This window comes from Thermobia domestica, chromosome 5 (genome assembly GCF_964235325.1).
Source record: "Thermobia domestica chromosome 5, izTheDome1.hap1.1, whole genome shotgun sequence".
NCBI lineage: Eukaryota > Metazoa > Arthropoda > Insecta > Zygentoma > Lepismatidae > Thermobia > Thermobia domestica.
Genome location: NC_137458.1, coordinates 246,374,257 through 246,397,679, shown reverse-complemented (window position 1 = coordinate 246,397,679; position 23,423 = coordinate 246,374,257). Strand labels below are relative to the sequence as shown.

At 34.9% G+C, this 23,423-nt stretch overlaps 1 protein-coding gene and 1 non-coding gene across 2 annotated transcripts in view; one reads left to right on the top strand and one right to left on the bottom strand.

Annotated features, from left to right (window-relative positions):
* The window catches only part of LOC145686515 (uncharacterized), a 170,127-nt gene that overhangs the window by 17,580 nt on the left and 129,124 nt on the right, over positions 1-23,423 (bottom strand). Inside the window, exons 2-4 of the mRNA XM_081759902.1 lie at positions 16,905-17,028; positions 12,981-13,108; positions 5,620-5,798 (exon numbers count right to left, since the gene is read on the bottom strand). Coding sequence (XP_081616028.1) covers positions 5,620-5,798; positions 12,981-13,108; positions 16,905-17,028 — 431 coding nt within the window. The remainder of the gene's footprint in view (positions 1-5,619; positions 5,799-12,980; positions 13,109-16,904; positions 17,029-23,423) is intronic.
* Positions 5,085-5,158, top strand: TRNAR-CCG (transfer RNA arginine (anticodon CCG)). The gene has a single exon. It is a non-coding gene; the product is annotated as a tRNA-Arg (tRNA).

Below are 23,423 nucleotides of genomic sequence, written 5' to 3'. Positions count from 1 at the left end.
TAAATGTGCAACATTTTATTTCCAGTGCACATTTAACCTTACTAAACTAGAAATACCCATAACAAATTGTTGAAAGTTAAAATTTGGACAACGGAAGTTATCATTTTTAAAATAACAAATTTTAAAGGAAAAAATAAGGCTCGCCGTTAATATGTTTTAGATATAGGTTTCGTCGCATACTACTTCGTAAGAAAGTTTGATATATATGAGAGTCTCATATTTTCTTTTTATGAATCTTCAAATACTGCAATTTTTCGAAAATCGGCTATGTTCAGGTTCAAATATCTCAAAAAGAATACATTTGAAAAATTTCAAATTTCTATAAAGCAATTGTTGTTTCCGTTGTGCTCAAAGCAAAAATGGCAAACAATTGTTAATTCTTCCCTTTTTGTCTTCTTAAAAAATGTCATTGCTGAAAAATGACTGATATCTACACACAGTTTTGCCTGATATTATAGCTTCGACCTGTAGGAGCTTTGAATTCTATTGATGATAGTTTCCTTAGGACTGACTGATACCAAAACTTTGTCATCTTTAGAGATTTGTAAAGGAGCTCTGAGGATGAAAAAGTGAATAAAAAGGTCAATTTTTCCCCATTTGTTTCTTCAATTTTTCCGATTTACCAGTTCTTGTCATAAGCGCAACCTACTGTATCTTGTATATTCAATGACAGTACACTTTCTTTTGGAATTTATTTAGTACTTAAATCAGTAAATATAAGTATACATAACATATAATTTTCATGGGACAGATCTGTGGAATTTGCTTGCAAGAATCAAATGTCAGTAATGTCGCTGTTTGATTACATTTCTTCTGATGGTACCTAAACAAAATGGATGCCTGATGCATTCTTATGGCTAAACCTGTACGTGTCCTCTTTAAAATTTCGTTACTATGTGGTCGCTAGAGGTTTGCCTTGATCACCGCTCTTTTTGTGGTTCCATTGGTGGTGTACTACCATCACATGTTTTGTTCCCATATGAAAAGGCAAACAAAGACCATTGAACATCAAGGTACTCATATGAGGAAGCAAACAAATTCCATTCAAAATCAAGAGCAATGTCAGTTTTATGGTACCATTTGTTGATAAAGTTTTTATTTTATTCTGTTTACTTATTTATTTATTTTTAATATTGACAACTGGCACCATCAATAAAATACACATTTTTTGGTGTCATTTTCTTGACTTCTACAGCTAAGAATTTTTGAAAAATGTGTGCAGTAACTGTATTGTGGAACGAGTTGTCACTGAGCACACAAGCTCTTGCAGCAAGTCGTATCATTATTTTTCTTATAATAAAATACATTAAGGTGTAATGTTATCGGAGAATTTAATCATTGAAAACAGTTTGGTGGCGCCGACTTCAAAGAAGGTGTTTTCTGTATGTACTCTTTTGTATTTTGGTTAACAATAGGCTAAATCAGACCTTCTATTAATAAAAGGGTCTTGACCACTTTATGAATTGCATAACCTCAAGAATTACATAAGACAAAAAGGTTTATTTTTTTAATATATAATTATTCCCTTCAAGGCACCATTAGCTATTAGTTAGTCCCAGTTAAATATTATTACAGTAAAACAACATACACAATTGAACTGAACTATTTGTTTTAATGCTTAGGATAATCTGATAAGCTATTTAGTTGCAAAATGAACCATGAGTTTAGTTGTATTTTAGTTGCTAATAAACTAAATTGCGCTACATATGAAAAAATCACCATAACTCAAAAACTAGTCAAGTCTCAGTGATCAAATTTTAACCGCTTTAGTATATTACAAACAAAAAGTATTTTGTGAAAGTTTAAGATTTTTCACTTGTGCCTCTTTTGAGATATTTCAGGTTCAACATAGCCATTTTTTGAAAAAATCGCAATGTTTGAAAACCCATAGAAAAGAAAAGATGAAACTCTCAGGTACCGGTATCAAACTTTTATATGGAATATTATACCGTGAAGCCTATATCTAGACAAAAATTAATGGTAAATTATTTTTCTTTAAAATTTGTTATTTCAAATATGAAATTTCCATTTTCCAAACATTAACTCGGAACACTTTTTGAAAAGTATTTGTAGTGTAGTAGAATTGAATATGTAGAACCTACACTTAATTCTTTCTCAAATGTTTTTTTGAGTATTTGTTTGAAATCAATATATTTAAAAATGAAAATGAAATGAAATGAAATCTTTGAGTTTTACGTTCCTCGGTTATGCCGGTTAGGCTAAAGGAGACGGCGATGATGAGTAATGAATGAAATGGTGGAATGAAGAAAGTGGGAGGAAATGGGAGAACCCCGAGAAAACCCACGCACACGGTGTTTGTTCACCACAAAGTCCACTTGGCGGGGCTGGGATCGAACTCGGGACTCCATCAATATATTTAAAAAAATAATAGTGTTACAACGTTTACCCAAACGTTTGTAAAGAGCAAAATAAGCTGACACGCTTATACAAAATGGCCACTCAAATAAGAACTGTACATCTAAAAAGTGGGAGAATACTTGTTTTGAACACTTTAAGTATAGCACAACTTTGTGTACAAAAATTACAAAATAATAAATTTTGTCAGTAGTCTCATTGAGTGATTTCAAACGGATTGACGCTAAATTATTGTTTTTAAAAAATCTGCCTACATCACTCATACATAAATTTAGATACAACGTTTTACGTTCTTTTCACAGTACATACATATATAAAAGAAAAGCATGTAATCTGTATGCAACTGAAAAGTTTCTGAATATATGCTTCCTCCTCCCCCAAGATAAACTGAGAGTGCATGTTACCCTTTTGCAAAGCACGTCCTTTAGCAGAGTCCCAATACAGCCCCCTTACATTTTTATTCCCCCTCTCCGAACAACATTTTCTGGAAAAAGGAATTCTGATTGCTCATCTTCATGTGTTTTCGAAAATATATTAACTATGTAGTAGTACTTATATAGGACTTTAAAAAAATTATATAGGAATATGTAAAACACAACTGCACTCCTACGTTTTACAAACAAGCAAAAAAACTTTTAACTTCTCCCTTAAGCAAGATATAAAAATAATAAACACTTACTATATTAGGATATATATATTTAAAATTACACTTGTCCTAAAAGAAAATGAAATTGAGTACTTGAACCTCCTTGCCGAAATTCTGCGTACGACACTGACCTACGTATTAAGCAAATCTTAGATGCTGTTAAAGAGATTCCACAATATTATTAACCTTTAACGAAGAAAAATATATGTCCAAAGGTGAAACACACCAATCGACAGATTTCCTTGAGTTGAAGTGGATCATTGTAAATCTTGATGCTGAGTTTTGGAGAAAATCGATAAAAATGAATTATTGATAATCGAAAAAACTGACATTGCACAATAACCACGCCAGCTACTAAGATGAAACGGTTAGTGACGTAAAACATCACAAGCTTTCCATTATGATACTAGCAAGACGATAGTATACACAGTATGATTAATAAGATAACCTATAGCCCAAAATTATGATTAACTCTTGAACTTTTATTTTTGTTTGATATTATCGAAAATGAAAACACATATTAATCGATAGATCAAATCGAACTAAACAAACTAGTATGGTTGAGGATTAAGTATTATCAGTTTTTGAGGAAATCGCGTGAAACGATTTTCATGGCGACAAAAATTTTATAGTTTGTTGTCGACAATAATTGATAGTGTTAATTCTGCTAGAACAGGCTATTTATTTATTTATTTATTTATGAACTGCACATGCAAAAAAAAAAAAAAAAAACGTCGTTTAGTAAAACTGTGTCTATTACAGTGTTCGTAATTTGCGGGAAATTTCTTTAATCTAGGGAAATTTCGGAAGCAAATTTAGCAAAAAGGAATTTTTTCGATAATCAGGGAAATTCTCGCGCTGACTGACCAATATCAATGCTTAAATTTTCCTTTGTTCTTTAGAAATAAACAAATACAATAACAATTTGTGTGTATGTGTGTCTCTTCAAAGTAGCATAATTGTTGGCTGGGTGTATTTGTGAGTAAAAATATATATATTTGTGTGTACAAATATATATATTTGTAAGAAAGTTAAGGAAAAAGTAAACAAAAACACAGAAGCAAAAAACAAATGTGGTTGGCACTTCCTTCAATATAGCTAAATTATTCTTATCGCATAACTTCTGTCATAGGAATTGCACACTCAACAAACTAGGGAAAATTTAACAAGAAAAGGGAAAATTTTGAGTTAGTCGAGAGAAATTTTCTTTGGGAAATTTCCCTACGAACATTGGTCTTTTCTTATATGTCTTCTAACGGTAACACTCTTAATAGAACACACATAGTGCTAATGCGGTTATGTTATGAGTTATTTATGATTTATATAGAATGGGATGTAAGAGGTGTTATAGTAATAATTAATTTTTTTTAATGATTTAGATATTGATAAGTTTGTATATTAATAAATTTGTGATTAATTACTTTGGTTGAAATAAAAGAATAGGATTTGTGGGGAATGTTTTTAATGCGTGTAATTTTGATTAGTAGTGTTTATTTGAATTTTTTAAAGCATTGATTTATGATTAGGCATTGACAAATATGACAACACTTTTTTTATTGATGTTGTTTAGATTAACAATATGATTTATATTAATAACAAGGTGTTATATATATATATATATATATATATATATATATATATATATATATATATATATATATATATATATATATATATATATATATATATATATATATATATATATGTTTTCGAAGCTATTACTGCTTTGACTTTGGAAAAGCCCGGTAGTTTTGTTACTTAATTTGAGATTAGGTTATGGAACTTTTTGTACTTGTGGTGAAATACGTAAAGATGTGAACCTTTGAAATTTACTTTTGTCATCATATTTGTCAATGCATGGATATTACATGTTGAATTGCGAAAGCTAGCTGATTTTAGTGCTTGGCAACGATTTTAAAGATGAAATTACATAGCAGTTTTATAGATAAAGAATTTATTAATTAATCACAATTTAGTTTTGAAATATTTATTTATTTATATTTTATTTTTTATTCTTTTATTTTTATTTTTTTCCTGTTTGTTGAATGTTTTTTGAAGAGTGGCCCCGCGTGGCGTAGTCGCTAACGCTCTCGCCTCCGGTGCGAGCGGTCCCGGGTTCGATTCCCGGTGGGGGCACTCGGTCGAAAAAGTGTAAAACGATTTCCTGGGTTTTCCTCATTCACACCAGGCAAATGCCGGGGTGGTACCTAACTTATAGGTCCCAGGCCGTTTTCTTCCTTCCCTTTCCCCGGATTGTTTGCTCGTCGAGGGACGTCATCCCTCAAAACGTGAAGGGCTAAATAACCTTAGATGCCGAAAGCCCAGAAATCTAAATCCCATTCCCCCGTTTTTTGAAGAATATTGAATTAAAAGTATAATCACGGACGAAGTTTAACGATGATATTGATGAGCGTCCGTGACACTAACAATGCCAGACATTCTACTTGTTAATTAACACAATAAACAGGATAAAAAAAATAAACGTCTGGAATAATTGTGTATTATAATTTGCAGAGATATAATATATCCTTTGCTTCCTATTTCAGCACCCGTGTCCTAGTAATTTAGAAATATGAAGAACAAATTATGACTTGTACCTGTATCGTAGCGTGTAACATGATCTTGTACAAGGTGACCATTTTGACCATTTGCCATACACTTTGCTGTCGTAATTCAGTAATATACGCTTATCTGTGTCTCTGCTGGTTAAGTGGCCAGGTTGGACAACGTGAAATGGTTTCTTCCGACATCTTTTGCCACGACAAGATCTTTCCTCCTACAAGGAAAGAAAGAAAGATATAATTACATGATAACTTCAACATTCACGCACCTTATAATATAAAACTGACTAGTAAAACTTGTATTCAAAATTATGCACTAGCTAAGTTTAAAATAAAATCAGAATAGAGGAGAAGGTGGTACTTAGGTTTGTTCATAAGACAGGAATTGAAGCTGCCTTATCTCCTAAAGATATCGTGAAAGTGATATCTCGTCTCTGAAAGTATATTTGTTACTACTGGAAGATCTCTGTCTTGTCTCGTATTTCGTCATGAAAATGTTGTCTTCTGTTGTCCCTTGGGCAACCCCTAGTACTCGTAGTACTATAGGACAAATTAGTTGATTTCAATTTTAACGTTCCTTTCCAGCGCCAAGAGTATATGAGACATGGATGTATAACTTAATGTGAGGTAGAGTTGCAATATAGGATTTTTCTTCTATATGCAATATCGCTGTTCTTTTTTCGTGAAACTATCATCAAAACAAACTTCTCTCACTCTGCAATAAATGTGCGCAGTATGGTAAGAAATGAGAATATACAGTGTCTTAGGCAATGTCGAAACTTCGCATGACACAGTTACCACCTTTTACTCTGTTTCCAGAGAAGACTGAGGAAGTAACAGAACAGCCAGATCATTCATTCACCGAGATCCACACCACCAATACAACACTGAGAACTTGTACGAACTAACATAATTCCCGCAAAATAAGTACTAAATAGTGGTGGGTACAAAAACCGGTTTTTCGGTTTCTACAAAAAACGAAACCGGGTTTCGAAAATTTAAAAACCGTTTTTCGCCAAAACCGGTTCGGTTTTTACCGAAACTTTTATTGGTTTTCTTCAAAACCGGTTTCAATTTTTTTAAAACTGGTTCTATTTCTGACCAAAATAGGTTTCGTTGTTCTCCGGTTTCCAGAGAATAGTTTTGTTTTTTTCCCAAAACAGTTTTCACCGAAACTGGTTTTGGAGAAACCCGAAACCGGTTTTTGTGAAAAAGAACCGGTTTTTGGAGAAAGCCGAAACCGGGTTCGGTGAAAAACCGAAATGTCGGTTTTTTGGGTTTCGGTTTTTCTAGAAACCGGTTTCCAGTTTTTATAAAATCCGTTTTGCCCATCATTACTACTAAGGCAATGTATGACGTAGTGTACAGGCTATTCATAAAGTATAGGACAACTAATTAACGGTTCAGGATGATTGAAAGTCCTGCCAGATTTAAAAAGGGTTAAGTATTCCAAGCAGAAGGTAACATGAAATAGTGAATAAAATGGACAAGATTTCCGAATATGCAATATTGTGAAGCAAAAAGCTCATTAACAAACAAGTCAGTTCATTGGATTTTTTTTTAACGTCCCATTTTTGTGCACTGACGCTAAGGGAGATGGTAATGATGAGATGGATGGTAACAGTAGAATGACCAAAAGTGGGAGAAAACGGAAGAACCCTGAGAAATCCTACGCACACTGTTTGTCCATCAAAAAGCTGACTTGGCGCTAGCTGAAATCGAACCCGGGACCCCATACACCAGAGGTTAGCGCTCTACCACTCTGATTAGATGGCATGATTCTGGTTCAGAGGAAGTTGCATTGCACATAAAATCATATACGGTACGTGAGAATTTTATATATACAGTAGAGAGAAAAATAAGTGGGACCGTATGTTTTCCCTTAAGTTTTGTGTTTTTCTTGTACGTTTTACGTTATAGGTTTTTATTTTTCCCGTTAAATGATTTCTTTCGTTTTTTTTTTAAATAAAAGAAATGATAGTTCTGGACACTTTGAAAATGTTTTTTACATGTTAGTGCGATTTTTTAAAAGAGGAATTGATTTCTCACACACTATTAATAACGCAACCCAATGATGTAACAGTATTCAGAGAGAAAATGCAACATTTGCGTATTTATCTCCTACCTAACCGACACTCCAGTCGTGTCTGCAAATAAGTTGGTTTTAGCATCTTAGTATTTGTTTGCCAACGCCGTCTCGATCATATATCGTAGTTTCGATCGAGCGTGATGTCAGGAAGAGAAGTTACTATGAAACTAACAAAACCATAACTTTAAGCCGTTGTGAATTTTGATATATCCTGCAATGATCTTTTAAGAGTATAAAAAAGAACGTGGAACTGTTAGGAGATGCAAAGTATACATTAAAATACAATTAAAAGGCAACAAAGATTTGTGTATTGTTTAATGGAATTTGAGTTTACCGTTCTTTTCAATTTTGAGGCTATATAGACAATTACCTAGAGTTTAACGTGAGACCTGAACCACATGAGCTCCCACTGGGAATTGTAATATATTATTTTGTTTTTTATTTGTTGCAATGACTTTTAATGAAACTACCCCATTTTCAGTAAAAATGAATGTCACAATGATGTGAAAGAAGAGATTGAAGAAAAATTATGTGCAATGGGCGGTTTGGTAGGCAATGTCGAAAACAGTTGGGAAGAGTTAAACAAGTTCTAGTAGACACACTCCACAATAACATTGGAATGCTGGAAAGAGCACCAACAAAACCATGGATAACTAAAGCGATGTTAAGAAGATGGAGGAACGAAGAAGGGCGAAAACTACAAACATTAAAGAATACAGAAGACTGAATAATAAGTCGAGAAGAGACACGGACAAAGCCAAAGAAAAGTACATGGAACAGATACGTAAAGAATAGGGTGGCCAGATTCTGACGAGCGAAAAGTAGGATAAAAATATAATAGTATATCATAGTTTACTGCGTAGGCAATACGCATACCCTTATTTAATTTATATATAATAGTTTACTGCATCTCCAATATGCATGTCCTTATTTCATTTAACGTTAACCTAAGTTAATCATTCATTTTTGTTAAAAAAAAAAAAAAAAAAAGTACTGAACAAAAATATTGAAAGAATTCAATACAACTTCGAATACTTTAATTAATGGCAACGTGGTTTATTTTTATGAACGTACAGTGAAAGTTCTTGCAGGGCTAAGAACTTTTTTCTTTATCGATTTTCGGAGTGTGGGATCATTTTAAGGAATGTAGACTGGCAAGAGGAAACTACATTAACTTGATTAGCATCACTATCATAACTCTTAAGAAGAAACCTTTCCTGCCTTACCGACATCTAACAAGGCCTTCTGAGTAAAAACAATGTATTGCAAAACAATGGTTTGTTATGGTTCTCCTTCCTAATCTTGAAGAGTGTTTGAAAAAAACAGCGGTTCATCATTTAAGAAAAGAACTGTTCATCATTGTAATTCAAAATGTGAAGAAAGAATGAAGCATTAAAATGTTGCAAATAAGTTAACTCAGGACATTTCGGAGGACATTTTTAAAAACTCGATTTTCTAGGAGTCTTCGCAATACGCAGGACAGCTCTTTAAAAAACTACTGTACTGCGAGAAACAGTACGTCTGGTCACCCTAGTGAAGAAATAATGAAATTTGACAAAATAGTTGCCACTCGTAAACTATATAGAATGGAAACCAACATCGAAAAATCGAAAGTCATGAGAATATCCCGTAGAAATGCGTCGTTACGAGTCAGAGTAGAACAAAGATAACTTGAAGAGGTCGAGAATTTCAAGTATCTGGGAAATATTTTGACGAAAGACCAGCTTATTGCTCCAAAGAGATCAGCTCAATAATTTCCATAGCCAAAGAAGCATTCAACAAGAAAATATCATTCTTCACTAGCTGGATTAAGGACGAAGTTGGTCACGTTCTATGTATAGTCTATTGGACTGCTTGGTTCAGAAGAACATTTAGAGACATTACGAAAGTTATAGAGAAGAAATATTTAGAGAGCTTCGAAATGTGGTATTCGAGGAAGATGAAGATAAAGTGGACAGAAAGAGTGAAAAACGAAGATGTTTAAAAAAAGGGATGGAAGTGAAGAGTACCCAGCATCCTTAGTAAGAAGGCCAATTGGATTGAATATATCTTGCGAAGAAATTGTCTTCTTCAATTGTATTGCCATAGAAGGAAAGATGGAAGGCAAGCGAGGAGTACACAATTGAGGGGCTTAGTGGAAAAGGGGCGTATCCCACAAAATTTGGAAAATCGAGATATTTACATATTTGGATACATGGAACTATCCGGTATATTGAGAAGAAGTGTTATGACTCAGCTCCGTATACTGTGGATCCCATAAGCGTAGGACGAAAATGAGGAAATTTTTGTGTCAAAAATGTTAGTGGAAAAATGACGTATCCCCTTTCAGCTGCAACTCTTGAGTGGAAAATGACGTATCCCGCTTCCAGCTATATTGTGAGTTTGTGGTAATATAACACTATCTGTCATTGGTTGTAAGTCTAGAAATCAGCCAAGTGTGACCGCTGATACATGTTGCTGTTGAAAGTAATAATGGCTGTGTGCAGGACGTCGAAAGTAAGTCTAGTCTGGGAAATTCCCCTGTTAAACCACGAAAGAGACAACGAAACGAAGACAAATGGAAGGATAATGAACGTAAGCGTAAGAGGAACGCAGGAAAGAGTTACGTTGGACGCACAGGTAAGGAAGTACCGGATGAAATGCGAAGTGATGTGAGGTGTTGTAAAACCGAGTGGTGTAGATATATGAAGGATATCGATTCTGAAACCAAAGATAATATTTTCATTTCGTTTTACAACATGCATGATTTCAACACTCAAAATGCCTATCTTTTTGGACTAATCAAGAGGTCAGAATGTGAACGTGTGTACATTAAAGACAGGAAAAATGTAAATGTCTCCAGGCGCGCCAATACTTTTCATTATGTTCTTCGTTCATCATCAGGAATGGAAGTTAATGTATGCAAGCAAGCATTCTGCAATGCCCATGGTAGACTGCGTACAGCCCGTGGTGAATCGAGAACACATACAAATGATATGCCTACCAAACCGTTGCATTCTCCCAAAGAAGACTGTCGAGGTAAACATCACAACCGCCCCCATGCTATTTCGGAAGAAAAACTAGATATTGCCAGGAATCATATTAGGTCGTTTCCAAGATACCGTTCTCACTACAGCAGAGATGCAAACCCTGAACGTTCATATATAGTTTCGGTGCATTCTGTGCAACAAATGTACGATTTGTATGTAAAACAATGTGAAGAAAGAGAAATCGGTCCAGTGAAATTACATACATATCGATATGTGTTCAATAATGAATTTAACATGGCATTTAAAATGCCAAGCACCGACACATGCAAAACTTGTGATTCGATGCTACATGTAGAACCTAGACCATCTGAATATCATATACACATTCGTAAAGCCGAAGCAGCCTACCAATCTTTGAGAAATGCAAAACAGGAATGCAAATATATTAATAGCAGCACTATAGTTGTTGCTATGGATCTGGAACAAGCACTTCCAACACCGATGATAAGCACGGAAACTGTTTTCTATTTGCGGCAGTTGTAGACATATTGTTTTGGGTTCTATTTATGTCATGACGATTCTGCAGTTATGTGTGTCTGGCCAGAATCTGTAGCTTCTCGTGGTAGTGATGAAATTGGAAGCTGTATTCTTCGAGTGATAATGCCCCTACCAGAGGATATTCGCAACAAACGTAATTTAATAGTGTATAGTGATTCGTGCGTCGGGCAAAATAAAAATTCTGTCATTATGGGACTCTGGCTGTATTTGTTAGCCGTCACTGACCTCCAGACAATAGAACATTGATTTTTGGTTCCTGGCCACACATTTCTCCCCTGCGATGCTGATTTCGGTATTATTGAGAGAGCGAAAAGGAAAACACAATCTGTGAACACCCCCGCTCAATGGGCCACTCTGATAAAGACAGCACGCAAAAAGAAACCATTTCAAGTTATCGAAATGACAACAGAAGACATGAAGGTTGTATCAGCGTTGACATCTGTTCTGACATTATCAAGAAAACAGAAGATGGAAAAGTCTTTAATATGAGAGCAGCGACTAGCATGAAATTTCTGAAAGGCAGCCAACTAGTCCAGGTAAAATACACATACTCGACATGTGAGCCTTCGACTACTCTAAGTTTGAAGCGAGAAAGAGGACGACCGCGCTCTCTGCAAGATATGGTTTTGGTATCCAAGTATCCGGAAGAAAGGCCTATTCAGAAACCTAAGTATGATAATCTAATGAGCATGTTAAACCACATTCCACCCATCCACCACGAATATTATAGATCTCTAAAATGGAACAATGACAACGCAAACCACGCAGAGGTAGATGATATTGACAGTAGCGATATCGAGTGATTGTATAAAGTGAAGTGTCTCTTCAAAGACGCGAGTACTGTGCCCTGAGTAATGGTTTATTGTGAAATATAATGTGTATTATACTCGTCTGCAATGTTGTGTTTACAGTGTGTTCGGTTCTAGCATATTAGAGTGCTACCGTACGAAGGAAAAATTTTTGTTCTCGAAACTATGTTATTTGAGTGGCAATACGAACATGTGTGATTTTTTTTTTTTACTGGGTGGAGTACGTGAACATTATTGGCAGAGACGAACATGGTCTAACTGTTGTGTTATTCTGTGTGTTACATCAATATTCGCGTATTGAACTTTCATTTTGTTTCATTAATATAGAAAGCTCGTATTGGTTTGGTAACCATGATCATGTGCATATATTATGTTTATTTCTTCTTAAAGATAAGATGTAAGATACATGGTGATTTTTTCTGAAACATATCAGACCTTCTTCTAATATGTATTGTTATATTTATGTACTTTTCTTCCATAGTAAAACTTTTGTCAGTTGCAACGCAAAACCTTCTGTTTCTCTAAAACATTCAAATGTGGGATACGCCTCTTTTCCACTAAGCCCCTCAATTGATTGATGATTGGAAACATAGAAGAAAATATTGGGAATTAAAAGATGAAGCTGAAGATCAAGGAAAGTGGAAGAAACATTTCCATCCCCACTTCCACGCCCACCCCCAAAAAAAAAAAGTATTAGTCCCAGGACCTGCCAAAAAGCAGAATACTTAATAACAATAATGTGAAACCATATATGTGATTATTATATTTAAATTCTAAATATCACACACCTTCCTCTCTTTTCTAAAAATCTTTTTTTTTTTTTCCTCTGCTAAAATGTGGCAACCTTAATATACAGCAGAATCCAATTATGCAATTATGTATAAAATTTATCGAATGAAATTAAAGGTTATACGATGTCTATCAAAATATAACATCGTATAATTTTGAAAACTCAAGCAGAAAGATTTTTACCTTAAGTACAGCGTTTCCACATATTTTAGGTATTAAACAACTTCTCTCCCTCACTTGGACACATCTTCGATTACAACGAGACCACGCCGACCATGTAGTATATACGGATCTGTAATCTGGTTCTTGTGCTGGAAAATAAGTTAAATATTTGCTAGGTATTACATAAAATCCATACATTTCTACATGAATTTACACATAGCTATTACAATGCTGGGCTATAAATTCTCCAACAGTTGTTATTTTCTTCTGTAAGGGTAGTGGGGTTGGATAATACACTCACTGAAAAAAAAAAGAAGCAGCACCCAGAAGGAATGGAGGGAATGAAATTCACGGGTTTCAAAACCATACAATTTTGTCATAATGGTCACAATATCAGATCAATTCGACAACAGGTTTGGTGTGCGAGCTTGATACATGTTGCATATCACTAAGTAGTAATAATCCCTCGGGGACGAATACATGTGTTGATGAGGCTTGGAAATGTGTCGTAGAGTCGTCGCATTGTTGACTAAATCAAGTCAATCCATAACTGCTGTAACTGTGCCTCGAGATCCTGCAGATCGGCAGTGGCGCAGAGATGTCTACACAGCTGGTCCCAAACATGTTCAATTGGGGAAAGATCAGGTGATCTTGCTGGCCAGGGGAAAACTTCAACATGGCATAGACAGTTCATAGAATACAGTGCCATATGAAGCCGAGCATTGTCTTATCAAAAGATTGTACCAACGTACTTTCCCAGGAGAGGTAACATATGCGCATACAGAATCTCACCAACGTATCGCTCTTCCGTCTAAGTTCCACGAATGACTACGAGATGTGACCGAAGATCATACGCGATGGTTTCCCATACAATGATTCCAGGAGTAACGCCGGTGTACCGTTCCACAATATTGGCTGGATGTGACCTCTTTCCCCGGCGCCACTACACACGCACACGATGGCCATCTGTCGCAATACAGAAGTGAGCTTAATCATTGAAGACGATCCGTTGCATGAAGATTTCATGCTACTCAAGTGCGACACCACTTCACATGCTGTCATTTATGCACTAGTGTTAATGGCAACCTATGCAGGGGACGGTGCACCCGCAATCCAGCTGATGCCAGTGATCGAGACACGTGCGGGATAACAGTGCGTTTTAGAGAGTTCACTATATGTGTCCAGATGGCAGGCGCAGATGTCCAGGGTTACGGATTGCTTCATGCAAACTGCGACGATCCTTTCGTGTTACGGCATGTCGTGGTCGACCGGAACCTTCACGTCGTGCATTGGCGCTTTCACATATTCACTGGCCCCAACATCAAGATACAATAACATCAGAATGCCCCACATGTCTGGCAATCGCACGAAACGCCCAGCCGGCTTCGCGCAACCCCACAATGCAGCCCCTTTCGAAAGCCACCAATGTTGGTAATACTGTTCTAATGTGGCGGCGAGACATTAAGTGTATTTCTCGACCCTGAAGCGCTGTGCTGACTCACTCTCACTCTCTCACGCTTTACAGGTGACTAACACGTTATTCATCACTGATCATCCTGATGCACCATTTCTTATATAACTAATGGAAGTTCAAATCTTCCCCACAATGCAACGAAAGTGATATCAGCGATACTGCCGGCAAGAGTCGTAACTAACTGCATCGTCTGCTAATGGCAGTAACTAATTGTATCATTGGCTAATTCTATTAGACTCACGCACTCCGAATGATTTGATTCGCTCTTGCTTTTAGTAGTTCGTGGTACCCAACTCCTTTGAATGGCAGTGCCACAGTTTCCATTCACGTAACTTAGTTTCAGCGGGAAGAGCAGCTGAAACCTCTTATACTATATCATTACTCTATGTTATTCATCTTGTCCTGTGAACTCCTTACTGTTAACATTACTGCCCTCTGGTGGCTATTCGTGATGTTCTCAATCTTTCCACTCTAATTGTTTACACATATTCCATAGCGCTACACATCTATCTAAATGCAGTCGAATTGAACGATTCCTTATTGGTGCTTTTTTTTCTTTTGTCAGTGAATGTATTTTTGTTTATCAATTATGTAACTTATTTCCCTCATGACTACAGCTTCACTGAACTCACTCATGACTAAATGACTCAATTTATCTCTTTTGGTTCGGATTCGATTCCTGCTAAGAGTACACGTGGTTCAGATTAAGAAGGTTAACATCTCGTAGGCTCGAAGCTGAAAGAGGTGTAACGTTCAAGTCAATAGGAATGAATTTGTTTGAATTGTAGAATATACAAAATTCAAATATCTAAAGAACTATAACCATGTTCCTCAAATATACACATTTTATCTACCTGTAATAATTTTGACACGTTAGGATGTTCCAAGACACTAATTTAAAATTCACAATATGCACCATCAAAATACAAAAAAAAAGTAATGCTCCTTGTAACGTTGACACCATATTAATAGCTGACATAAATAATGGGCAACAATTAAAATAGTAAACACCATATGTAGATGAGGTCATTAGTACAAAATATGATATGAAACATAATTGATACTATAGTAACATAGCAGATGTATTATTGTGATAAATAATATTGTTGATTATTCAATAATGTATATATATATATATATATATATATATATATATAAAGAATACATTCTTACAAGTGCGTAATCCATAAGCAACCCTGGATAAAATATTTTGGGTCCTCTTATGAGTGCCCCTTTCCCATAGCCACCCATACAGAGGACAAGTTCGACTCAAGTGGGCGAGAGATCCTGGACATATAGGAAACTTGGGCAGACGCACTCACAAAAAACAATTGTAGACTGAATATAAAATTCGTGCTAAGTGCCAAAACGGAAATATTGAGTAAACAGCCCAGATGTTACTTCAGATCTGATGGGACATATACCCACGCGCATTCTTCTGGGGATTATTTGAATTACTTCCACAGTAAATATTAGAGAGCCCATTGTTCACTGAGCAGTGTTAGGCACATAGCCCACAATTTGACATTAAACCAAACTTTTCTATTTTTGACACTTAGCACAGATTTTATAGTCAGTCTACAATACTTGAGAGTTTGTAGTTGAAGAATAACTTAATGAGAAAATGATGTGTATATACTTCAATACATACTGCTAAATTATTGTATACGTATGTTGCAAGTATAATTCAAAAGTGTCAAAAGCAATTCTCAAATAGATTTCTGAGGAAAAACGTTGACGGTGTAACTCATAGTTTGTAATATGTTTTTTAAAACTTTAACAATATTTTAGGAAATTGTATTTTAATATTCGATGCTTTTACGCTGAGTAAGATAATAGCCACGCATGCGAAATACAAATAAATGTCTTATATAATTAAATGATGAAGTGAAAAATTGGGAGCAACCCCGAAAAAGTCTATGCAGACTGTATTAGTGCAAACACATTGAAATATAAAAAGTTTAATTTTGTGAAGTTTATAGTGAAACAGTTAAACGAATTTCGCATTTTTATGTTATTTGTTTCTCCAATTAATTCTGAATATGGTATGGATGAAAACTAGGCCAATGCAGTATAGCCTAGAAGTAACATCGAAAAAAAAAAAGACTAGGTTGGTTAATTGGAGCAGTGTCTCTTTTTAACACCGATGATATATGAGACGTGGACCTACAGATTAAGATGGAATTCGAACCACTTTCAAACTCTCTTGCCGGAAATCTACACAAGACCCCAAGTACCAAAAACGCGTGCGCTAAAAACTACACTACCTGGAATGGCAGGAAAAATAATTATTATCTTAATACAATTACTCGAAAAGTTTTTTTTTTCAGTCAACAATTAGTGAATTAATTGACCAATAAATAATTTTAAATCTGGCATATACATTAGAATGATATTTGAATACTTTTTAAGCAGATAAAACAATTCACATTTTAAAAAATAGTACGCGTACTTAAAAAAGAATAACTTACTTTTCTGATTGGTGTTCTTGGATGTTGTTTGGTGCCATGGGTTTCTAATAGGTTCTTGGATGTAACTATTTTGTGGTTGATGTAATGTGTACCACTGATGCCTTTGATATCGGGTCCGCCTTTGCTGCAAAATTAAATATAAGAAAAAAATGTATTATATACCTATTAGACAGTACAAATGATAAAAATTAAACACATTACTATATAATTCAAAATATTCTTATAAAATTATTATTATTTTTTCAGTGATATTATAGTAAAGAAGAAGGAAATATTACTTCAAAAATAAGTGTATTTAACATGTAACTTATCATATGCCATCTCACTTATTGTAATTTCTTGTTCTATTTTTGTACGGTATATAAAGTAGGTGCTCATTCACAAATAACTTAGTGTTCAATTTACAAATATCATGATTTATGGTATAATTTATTATATCATAATTACAATTGAATACTACACAAACACATACAGAGTTCGTAAAGAAAATGTTCATATGTATACAATTTAATAGATGTTTATCTGCATATCATTTTTCTATATTAAATTGAATTATCATTAGAGTATTTAGTATTTACAGTGGATCGGATTCCAATTCCACCTTAAAATATAGGTCTACATCTTATATAACCTCGATGCACAAAAGGAACGCTACAAACTTTAATAAATAATCAACAGATATATAGTTTTTCCTCAATATATGTAAATCCTCTCCGCTGGTCTAGTGGCTTGCACACGCGTCTTTAGGATGCATGGCCCGTGTTCGATTCCCGATAGGAGAGCTTTGAAATTTGAACGCATTTACAGTATATTAGATTCCAATTCCACCTTAAAATATAGGTCTACGTCTCATATAGCCTCGATGCACAAAAGGAACGCTACAAACTTTAATAAAGAAAGAAACATCAACAGATATATGTATTTTCATAACTTAAAAAATTTCACCAGTGGTAACGCATGGGAAAAACCCAGCAGAGATGGTATGGCTCAATGAAAACTTGACTCACTAACCCACCACCCACCATGATTCATTCTGACTCACCACCCACCAAAACCCATCGTAATCAACTCTGACACATGATCCACGCCCTCCTTCCTAGAGATGCGCACGAGACAAGATTTGTGGCTGTCTCGACTCGAAAATGTGCTGTAAAAGCGATGTCTCGACTCGAAAAATGTATATTTCCCTATTGGAAGAGCCGTTCCTTGACTCGAATTTTGTCAGGAAAATCCTGTCTCGACTCGTCTCGTGCGCATCTCTACTCCTTCCTATTTACTAAAGAGTTTACACTTGTGTAATAAAACAAGGCTGTGAAATATACTGAATTTCAGCTCCTTGAGCTGAACGGCTCTTGAGATACTCAATTTTTCGCAAAAATTAGGACCTCCATTCACCTCTTAGCAGTGTTCGAAATGAAAAGAAAAAAAAGCAGAGGCGGTATGTTTTATTTCGATTAAGACTCAACATACCGGCTATCTAAATGTTGAAATACAGTGAGGGTATGTTGCCTGAAAGATTGTATTTCTATTTACACAATGACTAGAACCCACTGGAGAGTTTCTCTGCAGTTACGGGAGGGAGAAGCATGGAGAGACTTTGATCCCCCGCCAACAATTCTCTGAAAAAAAGATAAAAACATATCCCCTTATGTTGTATTACACAGAATTGTACACGAAAGACTCAAAAAGCGAGTTTTTATATTATTTTCCTGCGGAAAAACTACCGGAACCCCGACTCGACTGAGGGGTATTCCAAAACCTCGGAAGATCCGCCCTTTATAGCAGATAACCCCTAACTCCACCCATGCTAAAAATATTACATTTATATGCATTGAGACAAGAAGACACACACATACATAAGAAAGAAACATTAAATATGGCAGATCAAAATATAAACTAGATAAACTTCTCTGAAGACATCTCATTTTAAAAACAAATGGTTGGAAAAAAGGTAACAAAAACATCGGTGTTGTCACCTTCGATACTGTTTCTACATAAGAAGTAATTTCTTTTTACGTGCGAAGCTATTCGTCAATTACTGTGTTTAAAAATAGATTTATTAAAGATATTTAGCATCCATTCTCCAGTGACGGTATGTCTTGATCACTGAAAAATCAGAGGCGGTATGGCATACCACCGCATACTGTCTCACTTCAACCACTGCCTCTTAGGATATGTATGATAATGAAATCGATATAATAACATTCTAGTTGGGATTGGTGCCTAACTATATACAAAAAGTCAATTTTTTTATATAATAATTCATATATTAGAGGTGATTAAAATATATATTTTTTCCAGTAGTCACTTCTTCTAAAACCGCACGGGCTATGTCTAGAAAGCCAAGTAGTAAGTCCCACTGCAATTAATACAATTACAAATATCAATATCCAAAAGTGTCTCAAGATTCTTTTTCACTTAGATACTCATCTCAGATAAGTAAATAGAAACAAATAAAAAAAGAAGAAAAATGGAAGCCTTGAAAGTAAAATGTAAACAAATTCACGTGTTCAGAAGATGCTGTCTACAACACTGAGCAGAGTGGATCACGGTGGGTCTTTGGGTCAGAGAGGATCACGGTGGGTGGGGGTCATAGTGGGTCACGCCCTGTTAACCCAGACCCACTCACAAATCTTGACCCATGACTCACTAATCCACTCCATCTCTGAAAGCCACATCTGTAAAAATTATTTTTTTTATCGCTATAAACGGAGAAGACTTCCTTCATAATATACTAACACTATAATTCCTTCATAATACTATAATTCTTGTATACAAGAATTAGGATGGACTACCTTCAGTAACTGTACAGGTGCAGTTAATTTGTATTGTGGTTTATTGGAAGCCTTCGACGTGCAATTCACTATTGCTTAAAACCGTGCTTAATGAAAAGATCTTATTGTTAACATTTAACACATTTATTTATTTGTTAAACTTCCCTCCAACCACGGCAAATTCTATACCATATCTTTATGTAATTATTCAAGCTGTTCGTTATACATAGCATTCTCGCAGGTAGCGACCCACATATTAAAGTCAGACTGGCAGGTGATAACACACGTAGCGACATCCATTAGCGTCAGACTGGCAGGTGATAACGCAGGTAGAGACATCTACTAGCGTCAGACAGGCAAGCGATAATGCATGTAGCGACATTTAAGCCTATTAGTGTTAGAAAGACGAGTGATAACGCAAGCAGTGACATCTATTAGTGTCAGACAGGCAAATGATAACGCACGTAGCAACATCTATTAACGTGACTGTTTACTATGATATTTACGAAGTAGCGTGATGCACTAAGATGTTTCCCATATATTATACGGAATTTTCATTCTCTTGTCTTCTACAACCAACATTTCTCAATTCTTAACTACGGTTGTATAACATTCCAGGATATTAGCGTGACTGACAGACTGAGAATTTTGCTTTTGTACTAAAGGTATGTTATTAAACTTGTGATGTACATAATTAAGTTTAGATCTAACACAATATAGTTTTCTATCATTAAAGTATGTATACAGTTTTCTTCGACGGACAGTATACATACATATATATATATATATATATATATATATATATATATATATATATATATATATATATATATATACAGTGGCGTATTTAGGGGGGTGGCTTCCGGGCTTAAGCCCCCCCGAAATCTTATTTAGTATAGTAAAGTAAATGAAATATCTTGTAGAATTTTCACATTTCCAGGCAAAGCCCCCCCCCGAAAGTTAGCAAAGCCCCTCCCGAAACAAAATCGTAAATACGCCACTGTATATATATATATACGTAAAAATACCTTCGGCATGAAAATAAAAATAACTGAAAAGGAAAGAATTTCTTGAAGGAAATCAGGTCGAAGAAGGTTAATAATATCAAACTGCTAAAGGGTTCGATTTAACAGAATGGGAAAATGCCTCATATAGCAAGGACTTTTACTTCACTTATTGGTGTCATACCACTTACGAAGACAATGGAACATCTATTTTACTGGACAGCAGAAATGTGCGAAAGCATTAAAATAAATAAAAAATGGAAAGAAAAAGGGAGACCTTGCATACAAAGTTATGAAATTGACCTTTCTCCAAATAGTCTTACATAAAAATATTTAAATAAATAAAATATGTCATAATATGTAGGTCAAAAATACGGACAATACAAAGACCAGAAGAGAAACAAGATGGAGCCAGATTACAAGTGATTATAATTAGGTAAAGAAGGTAATACAGTATTTGCATAAGCTATTGATTTCATTGAAATGCATTACAGCGGGTGTCTTAATTGGTAATAAAAGAACGCATACAAGCACAGTCAGTGTTGAATTCAGACTTTTGTACAAAGGAGAGGCAATAAAAATTTCAGAGGGGGGATGGATCTGTTCTAGATTGCAATAGATTAGCAGGAATCTGTCGCAACAAAACTCGCGACTTGTTATTGTCTGGTTGGTTACAATAACCAAGATATTGCCACTTTCCCCTAACTAACGTTGTAAAGCGCTTGTGTGCGTCTGTATCTAATTTGCCCAAGTTTTTATTTAACTTCGACTTTATACGAGAACAAGGTTTGTTAATTAGAACAATTAGGTTGGGCAAAAGAAGAAACTAATTTTCTTTTTTTTTTTTTAAAAAAAAAAAAGATATTTGCTTTTAAGATTTATTTCTAAAAAAATAAACAGAAAAAAGGCAAATATTTCAATGCATGTGCATAAATATTCTGGGAATATATTCTAAGGGGACCCAGCGCCTTTGAACATGTTTGAATTCAACATTTAGCACAGTTATGAAATATATTTATACCTAAATTAATGAATCCAACGAATCAAGTTTCTCAATTAAACACAACATAGATTGTACCTCTGTGTCCTACGACAATTTTTGTGAAACGGTTGATTTTAATGAAACTTTGCGTATATTTCAAACTTCTCAATCAGACTTATTGCTACATGATGGTTCAGTGGTAGAGTGCTTACTTCTGATGCGTGGGAGTTCCCGGTCCGGTCCGGTCCGGTCCCCAGCCAAGTAAATTTGTAGTGGACAACATCGTGTTCATCGATTTTCTCGGGATACTCCCGTTTCCTCCCACTTTCTCATTCCACCAATTCTTACATCATCATTCACTTGCTTTAATCATCGTCTCCCTTAGGCTAACGGGCATAATCCTGGGATGTTAAACTGAAAGATTTCATTTAATTTTCAAGAAGTTGCAAGATTTAACTGTATCACCAAATCTTCCTTAGATGAAGTAATGGGGCCATATTATGGACACCATTATGCCAAATAGTTTATTTATGGAAAGCTAGTTTAATATGAGTTTAAATTTTGAAGCCTTGTGGAGTTTGCAGGCTATCTTTTGAAGTTTAAACTAGACACGGAGCAGACAAATCTAAAGAACCAGATATGACTTTCGGATCTTGTGTGACTAAGTGACATATAGTCTATATATTTTCAGATTTGATGACATGATCATTTTGATGAAGGACATACTCAACGTCGGTGCGGACAGCGTACACAGAGAAACATCCGTTCTCCCGACAGCAGTATATTGTACAAATATACGGTATCCTCTTGCTTACTATAGAAATCAGTACGGAGCATACGTTATCCGTATGCTACATAGGCACTGCCGTTAGATGTTACATCATACCGTTTCAGAATGTCTGACTGTTTTTGATATATATAAACGATCTCCCGGATAATTTAAACTTTGCAAAAGCCACGTTATTCGCGGATGACACAAATGTAGCAATAACAGGCGAAAACCATCAACAATTAAATACTAACATAGAAAATATCGTACAACAGCTGACGAATTGGTTTGATCATAATAAGTTAATAGTAAATTCAGAAAAAAACCTTGTCAATAAGCTTTAAATTAACAAACAACAATCTAGATAAAGGAAGTATAAAAATAGAAGAAAACGAAATAAAACAAGTTAGTTCCGTAAAATTTTTAGGTGTAAATATATCAGCAAATTTAAAATGGGATTATCATATAGAAAAAATTGCGAATAGGTTAAGAAAAATGTGTTTCGCCGTACAAACCATTAAAAATACTATAAACTGAAATACAGCAAAAATATTATATTACTGCTCATTTGAATCTATATTAAGATATGGATTAATATTTTGGTGAAATACTGTAAAAAGTAGAGATATTTTTGTTCTTCAAAAAAGAGTTGTACGAATCCTAGCTGGTGTAGGACCCCGAGAGTCCTGTAGGAAATATTTTAAAGAACAGCTATACTACCTTTACCATGTTTGCATATATATTGCTTAATAGAATTTGTAAGATCCAATATAAATGAGTACACAACAAACGGCGACGTACATGGTTATAACACAAGAAAAAAGACTAATTTTCATCCACCAAACCATAGAACAGCAATGCACAAAAAGGAAGTAAAGTATGCTGGTATTATGCTATACAATAAGTTACCAAACAAATTAACGGTAATCAAGTCTAATGTTGCATTCAAAGGAAAATTAAAAGAATACCTATTGTCACATTGCTTCTATA